The following is an 18778-nucleotide window of genomic DNA, read 5'->3' on the forward strand; positions in this document are numbered from 1 at the left end:
ATCTTTTATATATTATATATTGACTAATAATTTACTTATAAAAATATATTTTATATATAGACCGTTTCTTATGAAAAAAAATTTACAATGACATTACAAATAGCACAAGAAAGGAGGAAGTGAGGGATGAATCTCTAAGTTTAATTTTACAAAACAATGAATTTATACATGTTTTGTAATCACAATATATATGCATTATGATGAATTCAAAAAGTAATTCAATTTTCTGCAATTTACTTTTTACATAATAATCGTTTCCAACTAATTGTTTATTACAATTAATTAACAACAATTCTTTTATTTTAGTTTTCTCGGAAAAAATTTTTAAAGATTTAAAAGAAGCTTATAAATTTGCTTATTACTGCAATTAAATCTTTCTTTGGAGTGACACCGATTTAGAAAAAAACAAAGTTATTAAAATCGAGTGTAAAATTTATTGAATAAATTATATAATATATAATTATATAATGTATTCACTTTTTCAATCAACAGGAATTAGGCCAAATTGATGAAATATATAACAAACAATATGAAGATATTATATAGAAGTGACTCTCATTTTCATTAATGAGACTAATAAGTTAATAATTATAGTAATGCCATCGCGATAGTAAAATAGCACTTATTGTAAACTTGCTATTTAACTTTGGTTGGAAGTGTGAGAAAATACATTTTTTGATATTTATTTATCTATCCTTTTTCTTATCCTCGATTTTAAGATGGTTTTTTGAATCGAGATTTACAAATACAATTGTGATAATATTAGTATTTATTTATATTAAAATTCGTAACTATGTATTATATTTATTGTTATATTGACATGCATTGCATATAGGGCATTAAAGTTGACATTATATATATATATATATATATATATATATATATGTGTGTGTGTGTGTGTGTAAAATATAAAAGTAGAAAACATATATATATATATATATATATATATATATATATATATATATATATATATATATCGAGATGCTATTCAGGGTTTTAATAGAAAAATAACAATAATGTTTCTAAAGAATAATTAATATCCAAAGTGCTATAATTACTATTCTGTTAAGTCTTCTTCAGGAAAATAAATAAATATTTATTTTTTTTTGTGTTAAAAATATTTTACAGCAGAAATTATGTTTTCCCCTACTATTTTTATAGTTAAGAGAAAATTAATGCATTGTCTTCAATTATCTGGTAATTTTGGAAATTGAAATATGTATGAATTGGAAAGATTTTTGATGCTATCCATACATTCATACATGCAAAAAAGTATCACATACTTTAACATAATTACACATTTCACATATATAAATAATTCGTAATGCCTTTACAATCATTTGACCTTATTAACATTAAAAACTAGCAAATATCATGTTTGCACTTCTTGAGAACTTCTAGATGAAAACTCGAAACTACCAACGCATCTAAGCCATATCGCATAACCGTCTAAAAATTAAATTAAAATTTACATTTACATTTACATAATTATAAATGTACATACAGCAATACGTTTCTGCGCGCGTCAAAATTACAGTTGTCAATCTATTCTCATCTAGAAATTTGACAAGAAAATGCAAACTGTCATATCTGCAAAAAGATCTATATTAAAACTTAATGTAACATAAATTTCCTTGGTGATGATAATGAATGCAGAAAAACAATGTGTGATAAACGAACCAATTGAATGAAATGATTTTGTTTAAACAAACAAATAACACGCAATATGCGCATTATGAAATGTTAGAAGTGACTAGAAACAATGAGTTTATTTTTCATTCAACTTTAAATCGTTTACTGAATTCTTCTTGCTGCTTTTCCCTCCATTCCTTCTTTGGCTTCATCCTCTTCAATTGACCATCCCTGCCATTCATGAAAGAAATATGCATATAATTATTTGATGAATATTTATGTATATAATATTTTCATTTCTTAATTCTTAAAAGAAAATATATTTTTGAATTAATGTCGAATATTACCATTGCAGATCGACGAGTCCACCTTGTCGCGCTATGACAGATTTCACTCGATTCGCAAAATCGATAGCACTTTCTCCCTCCTTTCTATACATTGGAGGGAGATACCAAACATCGCAGACTATTGCCCAGCTCGACATCATCATGTACAAATATTGTATCATCGAATATCGACTGCTGTTCCAAAATGCATCGCCGAATCTTGGATCGTACTATTTAAAAAATAGAGATTAGAAAGAATAGATACATATTTTTAAAGGATGGATATATATTTGCATTTTATTTAAAAAAAAAAAAGAAATTACTTTTATGGCTACAGGATAAATAACGCTGTCCACGTCAAAACTGCCCTTTTTAAATTGCATAACTGATGTATTATTGATACATGTACCCTCCGGAAAAATGAGTATTGGTGGATTTGTAGGATCTGATACATGCTTCTTTAATCTGTGCAAAACATAATTATAATAACATTTTAAAACAATTATATTGTCATATAAAATATAACAAAAAAGTGTATAATTATGCTTAAACGATCGCACCTTTTTGCAACTGCTTCTCTGTCTTTGACTTCAGAACGTTCAAACCATATATGTGGAGAAGCACGGGCAAGAGCTCTTTGTAATATTCCTAAGAAACCACCATGTCTCTGACCTATCTATAATAAGAAATGTAAATAAGAGAATTATTGATGATTTATATTTAAAATTCATAACATTGCCTTTCAGAAACTATATACTGCCTTTAAATTACATATATTGAAGTTTACATTAATAATGAGACTCAACATCATAATTTAAATTATATTAAAAATATAGAAAAATAAAACATTATGTCTTTAACAATTTAAAAGCGGAATTTAAATTTTTAATTTTAATTTAAAAATTTAGTTTTTGTATGTCTAATGTTTTACATTATAATACAAATGTTGACTTTTCATTCAATTTTCGCTAAAGAAAATCAAGTATCCTAACAAATTTATAACCATCAAAAAGAGCATATAATTTCTGAAACATTTTAACTCAATACTATGCATAAAATAATATAGATAATAAATTTATAAAGTAACGAGATACACCAGCATGCTTTCACAATTATGAAATAATATCGTTATAGGAATGTTTGTAAAAACGTTACTGCAAGCAAAACAAAAAAGAACTGATTTTATATGTGCTACAAATCAACTACTAAAGGATTTTTGAACAGCATGAAATTCATAATAATAAGAATAACATACCAAGGAATAACAATTATCACACATCAGCATAAGTACATCAATGGGAGACGTGTGATTAGCAACACATATGCCTCTGACAGGTCGGTTCTCTGGGTTGTTGTATGTGATGACTGAAGACAGAGCACTGGATAAGACAGCAAAGCACATTATGGAGACTTTGTAGTTCAGCCACCGCTTGAAGCTACCCTCCGGAACATAGCCCACTACTGCAGTGCACCCTGTCAGCCACATCACCTGTAAACCACAAGCTTTGCACCTGAGAAACCTGGGATTCCCTCTCTCTATCGTTGCTGAGTAGGTACTACCTGTAAACCAAAGTTACAGGACACGTTACCTGTAACATTTACCAGCAATGCGCAACAACTTCTGTAATACTAGTAACAAATACTCGATCTCTAGTTACATATACGAAAGTAAACTGATTATAAAATTGTTTTATTGCGCGATATAGATATAAAGAATTGAGATATTTTTATATTGTATTTTCTATATTGTTTAAAAAATATGCTATCTATTTAGCTATATATATATATATATATATATATATATATATATATATATATATATATGTGCGTGCGTGCGTGTGTGTATGTGCGTGTATTATATATAGCCTATTGCATATATAGTGAGAGATTAGAATGATAAGAATTATAAATTACAATTTTATTATAGAATATTTTACAATTTTGTCTCTGTACGACATTCCCAAATATATAAAATAATAAAATAGTAAAATTGAAAGAAATACGCTTTAAACATTGATAGATGAGAATTATATTCGCTACTACAATATAACGAATTGCTTAAAAGCTGGAAAGTTTATCTGTTAATGTATCATCTTATCCACAACATATTACATATATAAAGAGAATGTCATTAGCGCGAATAAGATGTAGATGTCGAGAGTGAATGTATAATTTACAACGCATACTTCTCCCTTTTTTGATTTGTACTAGATTATGGATTGTGATTATCCAAGATAGAACGTGATATTATTCTGAACGCAATAAGGGAAGCCTGATTATTCGATTAATGTTTTACGCGGCCGTTCGGCAGAATGCCAATGAAACATGTTGCAATTACGATATAATAACTTACGATATAATAACTAAGAAGCTCTGATATTAATGTATAGCAACTTTAAATTTATGTTTAATATATGCCTCTTAATATGCTATACAGCATTATAAATGTAAAACATTTAAAAAATGTGAAATTAACTATTGTACATATTTTTCTGCAAAAAGATACTATTCACGATCTAAATTTTTTATTAGTTAAAGGAAATTTATACTGCTAGATGAATATGTAAGTAAGAATCCTTATTTCTTTCATATTTACTACATATTCATTATAATTATCATTATTATTATCACTATTATCATTATATTATTATTGTTATTATTATATGTTAATTATATAGCGCACACATAATATATGAAATAGTATTGCACTTACCCCTATAAAGCAAATAAATATCCTTAAGGGTAGAAGAAAGCAATAGCGTATGACGAATCCGATCATCCATATGAAAGTTAACTTCCAAGAAATAAATTCATAATATCTATTCGTCCGCGTTAATAGATTCCAATTCTACATAAAAATACATTGACAAATTATTCAAAGACATATATAAATTTAATAAACGTACATTAATAAATCGCGCGATAGCTATTATTATAAATAGTTTATTTTTTTTTTAAATACAATCGAAAAAGCATTACCTTAAGTTCTTCTGCTTCAAATCGCGACGTCACCTCATCTTCTATAATAGCTTCAACTCCCGCTCTGATGTAATCTAGGCAACTTGATGGCGCAAATCCGGCTTTTAATGTTTCTAAAGAATTTTTCTGGTTAAGCCTGTCCTAAAATATTTAAAATCAATTAAAGAAATACTTTCAATTTGCATAAGATATGACAAAGTATATATGAAAGTATATATAATCTGTTATTTATATTTCTTTTCACTTTATAAATTTACCTTTTTAACTTCATCGATTGATGTTTCTTGTTGATCGTTTTTTAGATTCGATTCTTCAACATGATCGTGCATTTCTGGCGGAACTAAGATGAGGTCCTTTGATCTGGCTATCACCAAGTTGCCTGCACAGCCGTTTTGTGCTTTTGTCGATGTTACCGTAGAATTTTTTTCCATGATCGTTTGCGACTCGCATTCTTCTTCTGTACTAAGATTCTCATCTTCATCTCGAGTGCCGTTTCTCTTCTTCGCACTCTCTATGTTTTGTCTGCCGGACTGTAACATAGTCAATGTGTAATCGCTCCTAAAATATGTATGTATTACATCAATTATTTCTTGCATCATTAACGTTTTTGTAATGAATAATTATAGTTTAAAGGCCATGTGGCATTTGCATTATCTTTTTTGTTTAGAAACCTCTAATCTATGCGATATATTGGAGGACACATTATTTTTCAAAAAATTAAGATATTGATTCGATTAATTAAGATTAGTTATAGACTAAAATGTTTATCAAATAAAATAAACAATTTAAAAATTAAAATAAATTAATTAGAATTAAGAGAATTATAAATCAAGAATCTCTTTGAATTTATATGCCTTTAAAAATATACGACAATGATATTCGTAACGATATGCATCTGATTCTATTATTGTGATACTCGCGATTGTAATTCAAGGAGAAGCTATGAAATATTATGTAATTCGAAAATACTTCGTTATTGTAAGAGATAGGGGAAAACATGCACGCGAGGCTAATCTGTACATACATGTGTTCAAGAATAGCATATGTTATCGAAGATTGACATACTTAATAATCATCATATCATATAGCTATCGAGACTTTGATCTTTGATCCATCATAATGACAAGTCAATCTCACAATAAATGCATTAATAATAATAATACATATGTCCTTCAATATATCGCTTAGGATAAAAGCTTTTAAAAAGAAAGAAAAACTGTTAATATTAGCGAATATTAGCAAAAAATAATCCAACGCATGAACATTGCGTATTAAATGAATATCAATCACTTTTTTCATTATTATTTTTATAGATTGCTGTGGTCTATTTTTGCTAATGACACAAATGCTAAATTATTTGTCAAATATTCGTTAAGTATTAAGTAATTAGATTAATTAATTTTACATATTTCATTTAAAAAATATGTTTGCCCGTATATAAATATAGACAAATTAAAAATAATATTTTGGATTATTACCTACCACACAAAGAATAGATTTTCATTTATAAAATTGTTTATAAAATAAATTTTCATAAAAAAATTAATTTCTTGCAAGTGAGAATAATTTTATTTTTCTTTATAAATTTCTAAAATTTGAAGCTTAAAAAAACATTGGTACGAATGACGCAATATTCAGCATGAATGCACCATAATGAATATTAACATCTAGCACAAATTCACCGAGCCATTTTTGCTCTATGATATAGATATAATATAGAATCATGATTGTATCATTATTTCCGGTACAAATGCATTGAATAAATGCAAGTTGACTGAACTTGCATTTATTCAGTATGTTTATATCGAAAATAATGACGCAATCATAATTTCCTATCATATCACCTGAATCCAAATAATTATATTAATATATAAATAATGATTATATTAATGACTTTTGATGACTTTTTATATTAATGATTTTTAATTTATTGCTAATCGATTTTAATTGTATTTTTAGCAAATATGATTTTGCATGTGAATTAAACAGAGATGATGTGTCAAGTAATGTTTACTATTTTTCCGTATAAATTTTTATAACATTACAATTATCGATGTGACAATAGAACTGACAATCATACAACATTTTTCTATAGTAATGCAATAATGATAAATAATAAAGTTTTAATACATAAGTATTAAATAATTAAATTATTTGATTACTTTAAGTAGACTGATTAACATTTTGATTTGCATCAGTTCAGTCAAAAAAGAGTAAAGTAACTCTCGAACTTTTATGTTAGTAATAATAATTTTTTTTAAATTAATATTTTCACAAATACATTACACACATTTTGGAAAATACAAAAATTATAAAATTCTAAAGAATAAAAATTGTAGAAAGAGGACAAAGAAAAAAGATAAGATAAGAAACGCTGTTCATCATAAATGCCTTAATTTCCATATGATTATGACTTAGATATTCTTATCAATATTACGAAAGATATTTTTTGAAGTGGTGTGATGTTTTATTTTTATCAAAAAAATTTGATATCGGAGTTTTACATTTAAAATATCAGAGTGCACGTGGTTGTAAATAGCAAGTCATGTTTTTTCACGCGCTCGATGTTGATTAATAAATAATTTTTACATTAATATTTTTAGATTAGAAGACTTAAAATCCTCCGGAATATCTTAATCAGTATTACAGAAATATGCAAATTATTGTTAATTAATATAATTAGCAGCAAAATTATTATAATTATTATAATTAGTAACACAATTATTGCGAATTATTATAATTATAATTAGTAGCATAAAACACATATGCTTTTATTTATTATGAAAAATTTCCATATATTGTTTCCGCAATCGAAAATAAAAATTCATGATGATTCGTAATCGCTGATGCTGCAGATGAAGACAAATTAGACTTTATATTTTCGTATATTTAATTCATATTTTTCTCGGCAAATTTCTATTTTATATGCGAATATTTATTTTTTTACAAAAAATGTCAAATGTAAAAATTAAAAAATATTACTTAATCTTATACGACAGGTTTCCACAGATACAATATCCTCTTTTAAAAAATTGTATTTCAATTTGGAGAAAAAGATTTTATTGGTTATTAATATAGGTCAATTTAATTTGAGCAATCTCTTACGTTAGTTGATATTGATTATTGTATATTGATCATTCGTTTCTCATATTAACGTTTCCTGTTACCACGTGTCGCATACATATGACATCTTAATTTATATAATAGATCAGTATATGTATACATACAATAATAAATATTTTCTTTCAATTTTAATGTTAATATTAACAAATGTTAAGATCTATATCTTTTATTAATTTAGAGATAAACAAGAAAAACTCTAAAATTTAGAGATAACAACATAATCCAAAAAAGCCTCACATATCGTTTAAAAAAATATAATACAACATTAAAACATTTATTAAAACAAATTACGAGAGAATTATTTGCATCCAGTGTTTTCTCGCGTTTTTATTGATAATAATAATATATATTTAACTTATTGCATCGATTTGATATAAACAATTTGTAAAAGGAATGACATGAGTTATTTAATCGTACGCTAATCGATACTTCACATGTTTCAATGCGCGAATCGCAGCTTCAATATTGTGTCTGATGATTAGCGGCACGTGATGGACTGTTGAGAGAGCACCCAGATCACGCGGCAATATGTTTAGCCTTTCTCCCGAGAGAAATATACAAAGCCTCTCACTAGCAATCGAAAACGGAAATTCAGATGAGTCGTAGTCGTTAATGTTGCGAATGTACACAGATTAAACTTTACATGTTATACATACATATATATTTGTCTCTAAGAATTTTTGTTTTACAAGTTCATTCAAGATATTAATGAAAATTAGAAAAATATTACTTGATTTTACGTACAATAAATTTTTAGACACACACTCTTTTAAATAATTATATTTCAAACTAAAAAAATGAGAGATATTGAGAAAAATGTCATTTTCATGGGAAATATCGGTGTTTTATAATTTTGTTTCTAGATAAAAAATTGATTGAAGGCGATCGATACACGAAAGAAAAAATAATTTAATGAGTAAGATTTTATAGAATCTTCATTTCTATAGTAATCGGAGTATGTTCTTACTAGCATATAAACTTAAGAAGATTCGGAGAAAGTTTAATCAAACATTCAAGAAAGCGACGATTAAGAGTACATTCTTAAAATAGCAACTTAATTTAGTATGAAACTTATATACTATATAATCGCAACTCTCTTATGTTTTTAATAAATTTTTAACTCTAGAAAAAATTTGAGAAAAATATTTTTAAAATAATTTTGATTCGTGACTTTTTTGCTTATTTAAACGAGAAAAATTAAAATTAAGAAAAAAAATTAAAATTTTTTAGATTGTATAAAATGTCATAAAATATCGATATTTTTCTTTAATAAATTTATTAAAATAATTTTTATTAATCCATCATTATACAACTTTTGATTAAAAAATAATTAATTGTTCGATAGATACAGGTACATATGTATATACATATGTACCTGTATCTAAATTAAATGTATATACATATGTACCTGTATTAAAATAAACTAATATTAATAGAAATAATTTATAATTGCAAATAATTTATAATTTTAATTATTTCATCATTTTACTTTTCACATATATAAAACGGCATTAGTTGTTATCATTTTAATGCATTAATATAAATATAAAAATATTTTCTGTGATAACATTTTCAGTGTCATTGTGAAAATATTATTCTAAAACTTGCTTTTAATACGTAATTTGCAATCAATTAAGTTAAAATTATTTACTATTATTTATAACAAGAATCTTAACTCACACACATGTTTGAATGATATTATATAGATACAGGTACATATGTATATACATATGTACCTGTATCTATATAATATCATTCAAACATGTGTGTGAGTTAAGATTCTTGTTATAAATAATAGTAAATAATTTTAACTTAATTGATTGCAAATTACGTATTAAAAGCAAGTTTTAGAATAATATTTTCACAATGACACTGAAAATGTTATCATAGAAAATATTTTTATATTTATATTAATGCATTAAAATGATAACAACTAATGCCGTTTTATATATGTGAAAAGTAAAATGATGAAATAATTAAAATTATAAATTATTTGCAATTATAAATTATTTCTATTAATATCAGTTTATTTTAATGCTTTGGTGATTAATTACTCGAATGATCGCCCAATTATGAACATAATTATATACAATAATATCATTATTCTCTTTATTGAGCGAACTTTGAACTCATTATTATCATTCGATGAGTAAATATCAGATATTGTTCTCTTATCTCTCTTAATACCATTAAAGTTTCCATCACAAAAGGGTCAAAGCTCTCGCAAAATGTAATGCATTGTAAGGAACCGTGTCCCGAAATGAGCTATGTGGCGAATACTGATGATTCATTAGTGTGGATCGAAAACATTAAGATAATAAACATTAAGATAAGAAAATAAACATTTTAGCTCCTAAGTTTGTATGCGTGAAGGATGGAGGTTGGGAAATCATTCAATCAAGGATTGGTTCATCATCGTGTCTAACATAATAAATATATATGCTATACATTCAGATGATAGTCGTTTTTCTCTGTTACTATAGGCATAATACTTGGCTCTATTAGTATGTTTGGATTGTATTCTATCTTTTTCTGTACTGTACTTTATTCTTATTTTTTTTTGTTTTACACACAAGAGCTTGGGTCAGTATACTCGACCTCTCTTATAACTCCGCGCATACAATGTAGGTGCTCAAGACCTATTATTGTTGCTCGGACTGCCCCTAACACATAAGTATATAAGTCATATCTGATCGTTCATGGTTCAAATTCCATAGATATTTTGATATATTTATTTTATTCAATTGGTTTCGAATCAATTATGCCTTGATATACTTCAATAATGTTGTCACTTATTGCAGAAAAAGAAAAAAAAACTACATTTATATATGTGTATGTATGTATGTATGTATGTATTGCAATTGCTTGCAATACATATCCAAATAAATTATTTTATAATATTATATTTTTTATGTAACACAATTTGCATACATTGATAATTTCCTATGATAAATTTCGCGTATGATCTAGATAACAATCTATTCAATATATTCCTATATCTCGAAATGCTTTATAGAATGGACAATATAAATTATATCAATGATACAGAAGACACAAGAGTTTAGATGAATCTAGGTTACATTTTATACTCTATAAACAGGGCACTCATGTAGATCCGCGTGTATAGATTCTATAGACAAAAATAGTCTCCCTATCTTCGGTAACGCTACATGTTAGTTAAGAATCATAACTCGAAATCACGCTTCATATATTATTCATAAGAGATCAATAAACACTTTAAATTTCCACCATAAGATTTCCGTGCATATTAAAAAAAAAATATATCTTTATGATTTTTATATACTTACTAAAAAATATGAAATTTGACAATCTGACATTTTAAATAATTCTAAAGTATTTAATAATTCTAAAAATGTTAAATCAAATGTTATATCGGTTTTTAATCATTATAAAAATATATTGGTCTCTATAATTGGATTAAAAAATAGCAAGAAAATAAAAATAAATTTAACGAGCTAATAGAAAAATAATCTAATATTAAATTTCTAATCCATTATTTTTATTAAAAATATCACGAACAGTTTTGCAATTATATATAGATCTTTTTATATATAAATTTTAAAACCTTTAAACGTGAAAATAATTAAGAAAATCACACACACACACATTCTGTATTTAAATTCATTTTTTTTATTATTCTTTTTAAAATTGTGCTCAAAAAATTTATTTTAATAAAATTTTACTTGTCAGCTGTTTCCGTTTATCCGTTTATCATGAAATCAAAGTGATAACACGGTGTGATAAACAGAAGTCGTGAGGTATAATAATCATATAAAAATGATACGAGAATGCCTATACGTGGTTGATTTAAGATGGAAATTGTATCGGTATTTTCCTTGAAAGTGAGAATATATAGTCTGATAACGAAAAGTTTGTGTGTGTGTATGTGTGTGCAGAATATTGCAAATAAACTACATCGTTGCTTTGATTATCGCGACATACGATACAAAATAATATTTTGCAATTCTTGGCAGTTACTTTTTTCAAAACACATACTCAAAGTACTAACTAAGCAATTAATATTTTTCAATTTTGATGAATTAGTCATGGATTACATCTATTATGGTTTCATCTTTCGTTTTTCATTAGTTATTCGAAAAGATGAAATCGAATAAAGAAAGAGAAAATAAATAATTCTCTATAATTAGAAAGTAAGTAGCATTAGTTTCATTTATGATTTCGAAATGATATTGTCTAATTTATAGTAATATTATTCATTAATTTATAAATTAATTTATATTATATAATTACATTTTTAAATTATAATTTAAAAATTATAATTTTTTAATATGAGATATAAAATGCTATACTGCTATTTCATTTCAATGTAAAAATATTCAATACTTTCGTGCAATCGAATTCCATATATTGTGACATAATCAATTAAGATTCAAGATTCGAATAGGAATTTCTAAAGTAGCGATGAATTAAAATGTTTGCAAAGACATTTTGCGCATTTAGTTACTTAACTATTTAAAACCCGCATATTCTATATTATATATCTAACAATAAAATTTTTATATTCCATTTTTGCGTTCTTTTTTGCTTGCATATATTTTATTATGATTAAATAAATATATTAAAGATTTTATTTTGTATATTTAGTATAACATAAATTTTTCATTTTCTTTTCCTGGATTTAAATAATTGAAAAAAATTTAATATGAAATTGAGATAATAGGAAATGAAAATGAATAAGGTCCCCAAAAATAATTGTTCTAATTATAAATTTAATTTACGTATTTATATTTTAAAATATTATATAATAAAAAATTAAGAATGGGTATATTATAATTTTTCAACAAAAAGATATAAATATTTTTATTATGTTATATTAAAAGAAAGATTTCTTTAAATTCCTTGATCAATATTTTGAAGAGATCTTATTAAATTGAGAAATTGCAGAAGCAAAAAGAACATATGATTATATAGATATTTTTTTTACTAGACTTACATTTACACATAAATTATTTCCTCCTCAAAGATATTTTAGTTTGAAATAGATATCTAAATGTAAACATTTTCATATCAATGCACAAGTGCATATTTAACATTATTTAAAAACGCAAATTTTTTATTTATTATTTATTATTATTATAATATTTTATATTATTTTAGTTCTTAACTATATTTTTATTCAGATATTTAGAATGATATATTCGTTATATGTGTCTAGACGATACGTTAAGGTGACACATGCTTTATAAATCAACCTTTCCGACCATCGAAACTAGAATAATCTCAATGACGAACTCTTCATATTCATATGTATAACTTAATACTTTCTTTGCTTCTGACATCATAGTACAAAAAGTCGGACTAAGATTCAAAGTACTGACAGATTCTTAAAATATCTTATTCACCAAGATTTCTCAAGTCATACTTTTCGTTCTTATCAAGCATCATCATTTAACTTATCATTTATATCATGTTTGGTTCCGTAGAATGTTTTTCGAACTAATTTAATTGAACAAATTATGCTATGTAGTACAAAAAATAAATGTAATATAATCAAGTTACACCGAATTATGTACTGAATTAACAAACCGAGACGGAATTATGTTTGCTGGATATATAATACGCATTTTCTGCACGTACGTGCGCACGTCCTGCGTTTTGAGTATTTAAATTAGATCTTGCTATACATAATATGTATAATCGATGAGTCGGTAGATTCCTCGATTATAAAAATAAGATTATAATGTATAGTATTCTCACTTTATCGCTTGGTCAAAATGCTATTTTTTATTTTCGGTGTTTTTTTAATATATTTTATATCATTTATCAAAATAATATAAATCTTATAATTTTTAATAATTATATTAATGACACAAAAAATCGGGATTTTTAATGAAAATAATTTGCGTTATGTGTTTAAATCAATGTATAAAATTTTATATAATATTAACAACATATATATATATATATATATATATATATATATATATATATATATATATATATAACTTAATAATGTTGCTGCCATTACTTGCATGCAATTTTCGTTGTACTTGTAGAATTATATATTATATATTTTTTTATTAAATTTTACAATAAAAATAAATTAAGATTAAATAATTAAAATTCTTATATTGAAAAAAAAGAATTATATATTAAATTATAATATTCGATTATAATGTATTTAATTATGATTCGATTATATTTTATTAATTAACATACTGGCCGATATGTTTCGTTTGTCATTTTTTTTCTTTTCAATTTACAAATAAATTTGTAATAAATAAAAGTAAAGATTAATTGCACTGTTACAAGCCATCGCGGACAGCCTATATTGATTTTACTAGACTATAGCATAGACATGTACATACTTTATATAGTCAATACACTAGATATACATTAAAAATTAGGAAAGTTCGTTCAATATACAAGTGAACATTCCCTAAATGATTATATAAATATTTAATTCTAAAGATCCCAAGAATAATTAAAAATTTTTGATTTTTCACTGATATATTAAAGTATGATAATCAAGAACGGAAAATTATACAATTTTTTTTTCTAAAAATATATAAGATATTTTTTTTTCATAATACTATATTTGACATTTATCTGTATAGATTAATAAAATATACTTGAAACTTATTTTCATGAATAAATAGATATAAATTTTAATAAATTGTCATAATTGTTCAGTTTCGCTAGAAATATGAGACAAATATAAATCGATTTGCATTTATTTAATACAGAATGCTAAAAGAGCAGTTGCCGATATATGCATTTTATAAATCCATACTATTAAATGCGAATTGTTATACATGAAAAAAGTAATTTATTTCGATGTAAAAAAATTCACATGATATTTTTCGCTCCTAATATTATAAATAATATGACTGAAGATACGAATAATTTAATATGAATAAAAAAACGGAGGGCTTAAGCATCTAAAATACAAATTATATTCAAGCAGTAAAGTTTGCAGGTTTTCCCATCCCTTCAGTTTCCTTTGGCAATCTGCGTTCGATTTATTTAATGTCAACAGGTTATTTCTGTGTGATTTTCGTAATTACTTTGGCAAATTTCATTTACGAATTTATTTCTGATTTTAGACTTAACTATTTCAAGATGCACTGTATAAAGATCTGTATGTTTACATCGAATGCTGAAAGATTGCTATCGAAGCACAAAGCCACAAAGTCATGCCGGAAATACACATATTGCATAGCTACGTATTCTCATTAAAGGTAAAAGGTCATTAAGTGTTTACAAGTTACATTAATATATGATATGAAATGAATATGATATGAATATATTGATACTTGTTTGATTCGTTCATCAAAGATAAATTGATTGCGCTATTTTGTGATACCAGCTGTTTTGTGTATGATAGAGTTAAGAACAGTTAAGATTCGCGTATGTACGATTTCATAATTAAAATATTTCCGTAAATGTAATTGGGTTGAGATGTTTCGCATCATACTGATTTATTAATCATGCTACTTGTTAATCATAATCTACCCGCTTAACTTTCCTTTCAAATTTTTGACTTTTATTTATAAATTTATAATATGCCATTCAGAATCATTCGATCTCTTGCACTTTATCATGGACATTAACTTCTAATTCCAATCATACAATAGAATCATTCGAAATTTTTAAGTAGTAAATATAAAAGACGCATAAAAATAAAAAAGACGCATTTATGAAAGGAATACACATAAAATAGTCACAAAATAGCATATAAAATAGTCATTAGTCGTAATTTTATCAGTTGTCTAACTATATTTATATATTGAAAATAGAAATAAATTTTAAAAAATTATTATTGTAATTAATAATAAAGAAAATTTTACGCATCATGGGAAAAATAATCAGCCATTAAATCAATTAGATTATTGAGAAGTAATATGTGTAGAATATAAAGGCAAACGGAAATGATGAATCAATATATGTATGAATGCACGAATCGGATAGCCCTACATGTGTGATATGTAAACATCTTATAATACTTTCAATATTGGCACGAAAATTACATTAGAGATCACTGAAAATACAAATATACATGTACGAGTAACGGATTCCTACAAAATAAGCAATCTGTTTACAATCTATAAATATCTAACTCTCCTGCTTAATAAAGAATAAAAGGCTACCCTAATTTTAATTAAAAAATGCAGAGAGTTTGATATATCTAATGTTTCTATGCTTTTTCATTAAATAAGTAAATTTGGAAATTTTAAGGATAAATACATAAATGTTTAATAAACATTAATTTATTAAACATTTAATTAAACATTAGATTTTTTTAGAATTTAATATTTTTTAATGTATAATTATAATTGTTAGTAGTAAAATGAGTAAAAAATTAAAACCGTTGAAAAACAGATTTAAGATTAAATAAAGAATAATATATACAATTTTTTTTTAAATTTGTTTTATATAACTGACAAAAATCTTTAGTTTAAAAACCTTTAAATTATTTTTCATTAAAAAACAAAAACTAAAAATTTCATTTTTTACTTATCTTTAATACTTTTAAGTTTATTAGTTTAGCAAAGGAAAAAAAACTAATATCGCATAAATTTCTGTGCGTAAATTTTTTTTAAAGCTAACTATGAAAAGAATTTCTTATTAATTTAGTTTGTATAAATATTATACAATTTGTGTTGTATATAATTAAAAAAAGTGCGCATATTTTTTTTTACTTAAATATCATCCAAGATAGTATAACTCAATATACTTTTTAAAAAATAATGTATACATATACTTGTGTCAAGATCGCTCGTTCAAAAGTTAAGAAAATATATTCAATATATTTTTTTAAAATCCTTGTAGTATTTCCTACATTCAATATTATGACAAATTGCTTCTTTTCACGACATTTTTAATGTGTTTTGAAATATTATAAATTTTAATGAAACTGAGCTTATATATAATTTTTAAAATTAAATATTTATTTTCAGAAAATTTTTATCGTTTATATGTCATGTAACAATCCGCATTCGGGTAAGTTAACAAGTTTCATTAATGAAAATAATTTCAACAAAGTTCACTCTTAAAATATTTTTTGTTAATAACCATTTTATTCGCATACCTTAATTATTACGTGCTCAAAGCAAGAAAATCTTTCAAATTAACTATAATACAGAATAAGATTTAGAATAAAAACGTGAAGACAATCTTTTATACATACATATATGTTGTTTATCCTAATTTTTGTTTATTAAGAATGAATTCTACTTTAATTATACTGTGTTAATTAAAATTTAATGTATAACTTTTCATTATCAAATTCATTATAAAATGTCTTTTATACACAATATAAAAATGCATTTTATACATAATATAAAAAATGCATTTTAAATAAATGCAGAAAAATATTTTTTATCTTACGTATAAAATAAAAAATATTTCTCTGCGTTTATCTTTAAAATGCATTTTTTATTATCTGCTTTCTAATATTGTAATTGCTTTGTTGGTAAAACCCCGAATTATTACATTATTATAATTACTTTGTTGATAAAATGCCCAGTTGTTGCATTATTATTATTATTATTATTATTATTATTATTATTAATACCCATGTATATGTAATAATTAGACATTAATTAATACGATAGAAGAAACTTCTCTTACACATTGATTTATTCTATCTAAAAATAAATCGAGCTCACGTAACGTTAAACAATGGTTTTCAAGAATAAGGTCTTTTTCATAGTTCATATATTTTGAAGTTGCAATAAGATAAATAAGTATAAAAAGGACGCGCTAATTAACTGCAATTAACAGAAGTCAATATGTTTCGTCTGTAAAATTAAACTGCGTGGGAAATTAATTTCACCACCAAATTACAGATATAAGAAATAATAATTTACACAATTAAACAATTTAGTTTTCGTAAAACAATTATTTCCCATAAAAAAAAAGTTATAGTATTTTGCGAGTATTATTAATTGTATTCAAGTATGTCGAAAAAAAGACGATTTACGCATTGACGCGGGAGATTATTAGGGACTTGCATTCAATACACGTGTCCTAAAGTTTCGATACAGGAAACGCTCTTCCGGCGAGAGAGGAGAGAAACGTGATTGTGCAAACCGACCTCGCGGGACGACGCGAGGCGCGTTCTCGATGTCGTAAAAAAAGTACATTTTACGTCGCAGAGACGCGAAAATTCGTGCCGGTTAAATTCGAAATTTTCAACGGAATATCAGAGCTCGCGCACTCACCTCGAAGAGGGCCAGCAACAGCTTGATGTACAGCCTGCGTACACCGAGGGACTTGCCGATACAAGCGAATACAATCGCCAGCAGTAGCATAAGGAAGGGCATCAGTAACAGAGAAAACGCGAATGACATCACCGTCCACAATGACGCCATTTTGCTTACTGCCGAGAAGCTCGAACGCGAAGCTTCGTTCCCCGTCGAAAGAGGTGCATGTAGTATGCATATTCTAGATAGGATACTCGGCAAAAATTTCTGTCAGAGGGCGCCCTCTACAAGCCACATCGCGAACGACGAGTAATTTTCTCACCTCCGAGGGTAAAGACATTTTTGCAAAATGCTCTAATTTGTGATATTTCAATATATTTTAGAAGGAGAGAGAAAGATATATATTCAATATATTTTAGGATGAGAAAAATGGATATTTGATATTAACGAAATTTTAACACAAGCTACAAAATTATTCTCCAAATAGAAGATACTGTATCAGAAACAGTATACGATAAATTTTTGTGT

The 18778-nt window shown here is 25.4% G+C and overlaps 1 protein-coding gene across 1 annotated transcript; it reads right to left on the minus strand.

Annotated features, from left to right (window-relative positions):
• Positions 1-969: 969 nt before the first annotated feature.
• Positions 970-18449, minus strand: Gpat4 (Glycerol-3-phosphate acyltransferase 4). Its single transcript, XM_083098752.1, has 9 exons — positions 18269-18449; positions 5195-5467; positions 4938-5078; positions 4672-4806; positions 3214-3447; positions 2519-2634; positions 2282-2423; positions 1980-2188; positions 970-1863 (listed from the first exon to the last, which is right to left on the minus strand). The coding sequence occupies exons 1-9, from the start codon at positions 18416-18418 to the stop codon at positions 1776-1778; spliced, it is 1488 nt and encodes a 495-aa protein (XP_082954878.1). The 5' UTR covers positions 18419-18449; the 3' UTR covers positions 970-1775.
• Between the last annotated feature and the right edge of the window lie 329 nt (positions 18450-18778).

This window comes from Camponotus vicinus, unplaced genomic scaffold (assembly GCF_025532165.1).
Source record: "Camponotus vicinus isolate PSW18456_S1 unplaced genomic scaffold, iyCamVici1.0 SCAF_4, whole genome shotgun sequence".
NCBI lineage: Eukaryota > Metazoa > Arthropoda > Insecta > Hymenoptera > Formicidae > Camponotus > Camponotus vicinus.